Raw genomic sequence first — 8,224 nt, 5'->3', positions numbered from 1 at the left:
AATGTGTAGTTCACCCCTGCATAGTGACTCCCTATCATAAAGGTTTGTTTTTTTAGTAATATCAGAAGAAATGTTAAAATATTGCCATGGACTAAAAAATATTTGGTTAATGTGAAAAACCTTTCCTACCATAATAATTTTTTAAACCCTTCTTCTGACCTACAAGGTCCTCAGAGGCCTAGCTCCATCCTACCTGGAGGAGCTAGTGATACCTTACCAGCCCAATAGACCGCTCCGCTCTCAGAATGCTGGTCTACTTGTGGTTCCCAGAGTTTCTAGGAGTAGAATGGGGGGCCAAGCATTTAGCTACCAGGCCCCCCTGCTATGGAACCAGCTCCCTGTCCAGGTACGGGAGGCTGACTCCTTTCCTCCTCCTCATCAAGCAGACTAGTTATGATGATTCCTGTGTAGTTTTTCTGCTTCTCTCCCCCCTTCCCTCTCTGTTTATTTACAGATATCGCCGCCTTTCGGAGCTGCATGATGACCTCCGGCCCGGCTGACCCGTTGCAGGTAAATATGAAGTGCTGGCTGCACAGGTGACCATTTCCCAGGGCAGGGTTCCATCAGTTGGACAGATTTCTTTGGCTTTCCTGCAGGCATCTTTTGCCTTCAGCGGCTGGAACTTCCTGAACTATGTCACTGAGGAAGTTGTTGAACCCAGACGGTGAATACTTTTGAATGCTATAATGTTCCTCAAACTTTCCTTCCATCATATTTGAATTTTCATGTTATTCTTTTTTTAGGCCTTTGTTAGCTTTTTGATTGAGAGGATTCTGTCTTAAAAATGAAGATAATTTTAGCAAAATAAACTTGAAATATTATTGCCCTAATATATACTGTAGTATACATATGTATATAAATATTCTCTATCTATCTTGTTGTATGTAACTTTTTTCTGTTTAGCTGCACAAAAATAGAATTGAAAACAGGTTTTGTTTTAGTAGTTCTAATGTGCTGGTCTTTTCTTAAAATTCAAGTTCCTATAATTTATGATTATAATTTTATATACAATGTCAGTTTTGTGATGTTAATGGTGGTTTGTGGCATCTTTCAGGAATCTACCTCGGGCTATCTATATTTCCATACCATTGGTGACATTTGTGTACACACTCACTAACATTGCTTACTTCTCCATGTCACCTGAGGAGCTGCTGCCATCTAATGCAGTGGCTGTAGTAAGTAATATGACAACACCTTATAATATTAGTTACAATCAACATTAATCTCATTTAGGAACCCTTGTCTAAATTAATATTTACAATGGAAAAAGATGGATTGTATGATCTTTGATGAATTCAAGCTTTGAAGTTCATCAATAGCAAACAAACAGAAAGAATAATGCAAGCATTTGAGAATAGTAATGAATATATTTTTCTTTTGAAGACGTGCATAAAGATGTCAGATCCAATTATTCATCTTTGGTAAAAGTTGTCACATATTTCTTGCATGAAATCAAAGAATCAGCACAATTAATTTGAACTGTCTGCTGTTTATTGACCTGTTTGACTTTCTGTTGTTTAGACATTTGGAGAGACGTTGTTGGCAATGTTCTCTGTGATCATGCCAATTTCAGTAGCTCTTTTCATATTTGGAGGAATCAATGGCTACCTTTTCACCTCCTCCAGGTAAGAGGGCACCCCTCTATCATGCTGTTTTGGTGCTTCATTATCACTCCTGAGTGACTGCCTAATGATGTTTCTGGATGCAGGTTATGTTTTTCTGGAGCTAGAGAAGGTCACCTGCCCTGTTTGTTGGCCATGATCCATTATAAAAACTGCACACCAATTCCAGCCCTGATGGTCTGCGTATGTACAAACACACATCAAGTGCTTAGAAACTGTTAAATTAGAGAGACTAAAAATTTATTTATTAAAAAGCTGTAATCTGTAAATTTATCTTTGATAGTTGATTTTGATTCTGTTTATAGTGTATTGCCACCATTGTCATACTTTGTGTTGGAGAAACACAAAACCTCATCAGCTATGTTTCCTTCATCAATTATCTGTCATATGGTGTCACTATTGCTGGCCTGGTGTACTATCAGTGCAAGAAACCCAATATATACCGACCCATTGAGGTAATTACAAAGTAATGAGGTTACTTTGACAAATAACTGACTGTACCTTGTTAGCGCCTTGTACCTTGTACTGTACCTTGTTAGCATCTAATATATTCTCATCATTAGTGTTGTAATTATTAGTTCCCATAATTTAGATGGACATGATCCACACCTACTGGTGGCAGAAACTCCATGAACATTTTCCTCACAAATGTACCAGCTGCTGGTGATGGGACCAGCCCCAGATGATTTACAGAAGGCCAGATGAGCCTGATACCAATGGATCTGCAGAGGTGCCATTCCATCCAAATGTTGCCCAATACCCTACCTTAGTACAACATGGAAACTCCTGGCAGCCATCATCACAGTCATGAGTGGGCCCCTGGCACAATGCAAGAGTGGACATAGAAAAAGAATCAGTCGTTTCTTGACTCGGCCTGGGGGGTGACAAGGAGGGAGAGAGAGACAGAGCAAAGGGAAGGCCTGTGAGGGAAGTAACTGGTCAGTTCGTATCTGCATGGAACACCAGTCCAGGTGCTCACAATCAGATTTTAATCGGCTGATCACCTCGGGGGAAAAATCACGGCTACTATATCATGGCCCATCCGAGTAAAACCTACTGCAGCCTAAACAGGGAATGTCATAGTGGGGACACCAGGGGTGCAGAACAACACCTACTGTTTGAAAGGGCAGCTAGATGGACCAGTCTGTGCACTGTATGGATTGGCAAGAAATTCAATGTCTCAGAGGCTCATACTTGGATCCTAGAGTGCTTGGTACTGTATTGTGCCTGCATACGCTATGATAACAGCAGTAATGCTGTAAGATGCTAGCAGGTAAAGCGTACATGGAATATTTAAAACAATTAGCTGGCACAGTGAACCAGAACATCTGTGACAAGTTTGGGCTGGAAACTCAGAGTTTAAAGTGGGACACACACAGGTGGTGGAGAATGAACTAGCTAAGATCCTGTGGGACTTTCAGATACAGAAAAACAGGTAATTGCAAACCAGCTGGACATTGTGGTGATGGTCAAAGAGGCTGTGGAGATAGATGTGGCGGTCCCCGACGACAGCAACATCAGGATGAGGGAAGATGATGAAACTGGAGAAATGGCAGGATCTGAGTGAGCAGTTGGAAAGTATGTGGGGAAATACAGTATATGGTAGATATGTGTCTGTGTGTGTGTGTGTGTGTGAGAGAGAAGAATTATTGTTGTTATCGTTTAAATGCTAGGATGAGTAGACTTAGAGTGTTTAAGGAGTGTTTAAGAAAAGGAATGTGTGAATGTTTAAATCAAGTGTTAGAGCTGTTATATAATCAGCACTTGGAGGTACCATGTTCAAGGAGACGAGGAAGTCGTAAAGATAGGAAACAAGGAATCGTGAGGTCCTGATGGACATAAATCTTGTATGCACCAAATAAAAGAGGTGAGCGAGCAGCAGAAGAGCGGAGTTGAGAGAGGAAGCCTGAACTGCTGCTCAGCTCCTGTTGTTTGTGTCTTTGATCTGAGTCTAGTGAACGAACAGCGTGAGTGATCAAAACTTCACCCTCACATGTGTGGCATACATATAGTTATGACATGTTAACCTTTAATCTGGGTGTATATTTCAGGTCAGTGTTTGTGTTTGGATGTGGTCTGGCTGAAGATGTGAGGTAACTGCTAATATTTATCTGCTGTGTTTTTCTGCAGAGAGGGTGACATTTGTAGGCCAGAGGTTGTGCTTACTCGTCTTTCCTCAGTTAGACCCCATCAAGAAAGCTAGTGAAGACGAATGGACCGGCATTCAGACAGGAGCAATCTTTTAGACCATTCTCAGAAAAATATCAAAAACACCTAAATACCAGTCCTTCATGTGAATATGGACACTTCTTCCCATTCTTTCTGTCTGATCCTGTACGACTGCTTTCTTGGCAGTTGGTGGAAAATTCTGTTTTTTTACTACTGGCTGCCTACACTATTGGTTGATAATTGGTAAGTTGATAATTACAACACTGTTACAACAGTACAACAGTGTTCCACTTTGAAAGGAAGTTTTGCTTTCATTTTGAATGCAAGAGCTCATTTTCTTATTTAAAAGAGGCCAACGTGCAGTTATTTTAAAAAAAATGTTATTCTTGATATTTTGGGACATTAAATATAAGTCATTTTTACATCAGGTCTCAAAAAGAAAATGCACCATTGGTGCTGACAAGCTGTAGTTCATATTAGTCTTTTCTCAATTCAGAACATTTTCAGACATCTCTTCCTTTTATGAAACCTTCAGTTTTCTGCTCTTTACTAAAATAACAGGTGCTATAGATGATTTGATGTAGAATTGGTCTTAAACGGAAAAAAAGTTTTACTTTGTTCTCAGTGTGAAAAACAATCTGGTATTTTTATACTAATTTAAATGCAGATATATACTGTAATTTCTAATGGAATGAGGGGACAGCATGTGACTCAGTAAAAAGCAGGGAAGCCTTAAATTGAAGAAGCTACTGCAGCATCACATGAAAATCTGTGTTTAAGATGTACTTTATTCAGGTATGTATTCAGGTTTATACAGGTATGTATTCAAATAAAACCACAGTGAAACATTGAAGGATTTTCACAGTTAATTTTCTATATATTCAGGGAGTGTACAGAGAATCTAAACTATTTTTCTCTCGCCCCATAGACAGCAGCAAGTAATAAAAGAGAAATTTTTAAAAAACAAAAAAGTGTGTGCGCACATGTGTGTGTATTTGGTGCTAATGCAGGAGTGCAAATTATTGCAAAGCTTATTAACACTAGAAGTCCCAGAGAGGGGCCATTTGGCCTTTTTACCTAGAAAACCCACAAGAGGGCCAATTGGCCCAAGTCCCCCCTGTGGACACTCATTTTGTTATGGAAATGTGGCTGTTAGTGGCACACGGCCGGAGCCACTTGAACCTGTGTGGGGGAGGGGACATACCTTACAGCTCAGGAGGTTCTTTTGAGAGCAAGCTTTAGTTGTGAGATGGATAAATACCTCAGTGAACATAGCCATAAAGACTTAAACTGGACTATGAGCTGTATGCAGTGGAAAGGATCAACAGGAAGGAAGGGATCAACACACTGACATTTATTGTTGTAAAAACAAAACATATTTACAAAGAATGAAAAAGCAACTTTTCCCAGTTTTTGTGTGGAGGGTTGTTGCAGAAGTAATTGTTATTTTTGTGCTAAAAATAGTAAAAAAAAAAAAAAAAGAAACCCAAGCATATTTACAAAGAATGAAAAGCCATGCATTATGAGTGAAATACATTTGAGCAGTCACTCACAATCCTGGCACCGCCATTGCTCCTTTGGGCATTTCCCACATGTATATCGGTAGCAGTCAACACAGCTCACAGTTGCATGATTGTCCTTACATTTAATTTTAGCCTGACACTTGGCTCTTTTTCCTAGTTGTGATGTGGAGGGTTGTTGCCGAAATAATTGTTCCTTTTGGGCCTTTTTCTTACCCACGTGGGTTTGAGCCAACTCTCTTGCAAGCTCCAGCAGGAAATCCACCCGTCTCTCCTGCCTCCCGGTGCATAACTGATAGAGCACGTGTGCATTCAGTGCTGCCATATCTATCATGTTATAGAACACTGCTACTGGCCAGCGCCGTGTTCCTGCGCGGACAGTGTACTCTCGCACCATCTGGTCCATGACATCGACGCCGCACTTTGTTGTGTTGTAGAGTGTGATGGTGTTTGGCTTCTTTTTGGTGGTATCCTGTGTCTGAATCATGCTGTGCATGCTGCTGACATTCACACAGAAGTAGCCAACATGACTTCACCACTGTAAGGTGTGACCCCCTCACCCCACACACTGCCACTAACAGCCTCATTACCATAACAAAATGAGTGATTAGTGTATTCGGGAAAAGTGGTCCGGGCCAAATGGCCCCTATGTGGGTCTTCTACGTAGACAGAAAAATGCTGGGACTTCTAGTGTTAAGGCTGTGTAAGGAGTCACTGGGCCAGATTCACCAATATGTTCTTAAGAATCTTCTTAGATTCTTTCTTAAGTTGTTATTAAGAAGTTTTTTAAGAAAACCCTACGTCGGATTCATCAACGCGTTCGTAAGCCCCAGAATTGTTCGCAGCTGTGTTCTTAGATTGATGAATGCCATCTGTTCGTAAGTTGAAAGCGCGTGCCAGGTGAGTCTAATTACATACGATTAGCATAAGTCACCGCCCACTAATGCCCATAAAAGGAACTGCAGCAGGACCCTGTAGACAGAGCAAAAAGCAGCAAAATGCCCAAAGCAAAATGCCAAAGCTTGCCTCTCCACGCCTGATTTCTGACGCCGTGTTGAACAATCAAGAAAGGATGGCTAACACGCTTGATAAAATTGCCTCAACCCTGATGACTATAGCCAACACGCTTAAAGAAATCAACGAGAATGTAAAAAAAAGAAGAATGTAAAAAAATAAACGTGTAAAAGCTGTGCTCGGATTGTGACAATAATGCATTTTATTCACAAACGGGCAATTAATCGCGCTTCGAACGTGAACCGCGTGCCTGCAGTCTGGCCCCATCATTGCGTCAGGACGCACATACTCACGGGGGTTGTGGCTCTGTGTCCAAACACATCCAGCGCCCCTTTAACATGCCGATGGTGCGTTCAATGGTGGAGCGACTGCGCGCATGCATCTGATTGAATAAACTCCTGTGGAGTCTGAGGGTTGGTCAGTGGTGTCAACAACCAGGGAGCCAGGGCATATCCTCGATCCCCTAATAAAATAAATCAAGATAAAATCAAATAAAAAGACGGTTTTGGCATGGTTTCCCAATTTGGTTGATTATGTTAAGTCATTGGCACATTTACGTAATTTTAAAATTCTCCGTAAATCACCAAAAATAGGAAATAAACAATAAATAAATAAATATGACAGAATTATCATTGTAATATTGAATTTTATTGAACTGCACAGAGAAGAAAACACAACCATGCCAACATGTCGGCACTGAAATGTGCGCAAGAGTACTCCTGAGTGTTCGTAGGATTTGTTCTTACCTACGAATAAATCCAGGATAAGAAGAAATTGGTGAATGCCACAATGGGCCAGATTCACGAAGCGTTCTTACGAACAAATTTGTTCTTAAGTCCCACTTACGAACAGTTGACGAAGATTGTGGCATTCACCAATTTCTTCTTATCCTGGATTTATTCGTAGGTAAGAACAAATCCTACGAACACTCAGGAGTACTCTTACGCACATTTCAGTGCCGACATGTTGGCATGGTTGTGTTTCTTCTCTTGTGCAGTTCAATAAAATTCAATATTACAATGATAATTCTGTCATATTTATTTATTTATTTGTTTATTTCCTATTTTTGGTGATTTACGGAGAATTTTAAAATTACGTAAATGTGCCAATGACTTAACATTAATCAACCAAATTGAAACCATGCCAAAACTGTCTTTTATTTGATTTTATCTTGATTTATTTTATTAGGGGATCGAGGATATGCCCTGGTTGTTGACACCACTGACCAACCCTCAGACTCCACAGGAGTTTATTCAATCAGATGCATGCGCGCAGTCGCTCCACCATTGAACGCACCATCGGCATGTTAAAGGGGCGCTGGATGTGTTTGGACACAGAGCCACAACCCCGTGAGGATGTGCGTCCTGACGCAATGATGGGGCCAGACTGCAGGCACGCGGTTCACGTTCGAGCGCGATTAATTGCCCGTTTGTGAATAAAATGCATTATTGTCACAATCCGAGCACAGCTTTTTACCACGTTTATTTTTTTTTACATTCTTCTTTTTTTACATTCTCGTTGATTTCTTTAAGCGTGTTGGCTATAGTCATCCGGGTTGAGGCAATTTATCAAGCCGTGTTTAGCCATCCTTTCTTGATTGTTCAACACGGCGTCAGAAATCAGGCGTGGAGAGGCAAGCTTTGGGCATTTCGCTTTGGGCATTTCGCTGCTTTTTGCTCCGTCTACAGGGTCCTGCGGCAGTTCCTTGTATGGGCATTAGTGGGCGGTGACTTATGCTAATCGTATGTTAATTAGACTCACCTGGCACGCGCTTTCAACTTACGAACAGATGGCATTCATCAATCTAAGAACACAGCTGCGAACAATTCTGGGGCTACGAACGCGTTGATGAATCCGACGTAGGGTTTGTCTTAAAAAACTTCTTAAGGACAACTTAAG

At 40.9% G+C, this 8,224-nt stretch overlaps 1 protein-coding gene across 1 annotated transcript; it reads left to right on the top strand.

The window, feature by feature from the left end:
• Positions 1-503: 503 nt before the first annotated feature.
• LOC101077258 (asc-type amino acid transporter 1-like) lies at positions 504-3,189 on the top strand (the record flags this gene model as incomplete). Its single annotated transcript, XM_029842057.1, has 6 exons — positions 504-664; positions 1,055-1,175; positions 1,522-1,625; positions 1,709-1,805; positions 1,928-2,077; positions 3,058-3,189. Coding segments are annotated over 6 exons (765 nt in total), but the record flags the coding sequence as incomplete, so codon positions are not given.
• Positions 3,190-8,224: the final 5,035 nt, after the last annotated feature.

The sequence above is a fragment of the Takifugu rubripes genome, chromosome 9, assembly GCF_901000725.2.
Source record: "Takifugu rubripes chromosome 9, fTakRub1.2, whole genome shotgun sequence".
Classification (NCBI taxonomy): Eukaryota; Metazoa; Chordata; class Actinopteri; order Tetraodontiformes; family Tetraodontidae; genus Takifugu; species Takifugu rubripes.
Note: the sequence above shows the minus strand (reverse complement) of the source record. Positions and strands in the feature narration are given on the sequence as shown.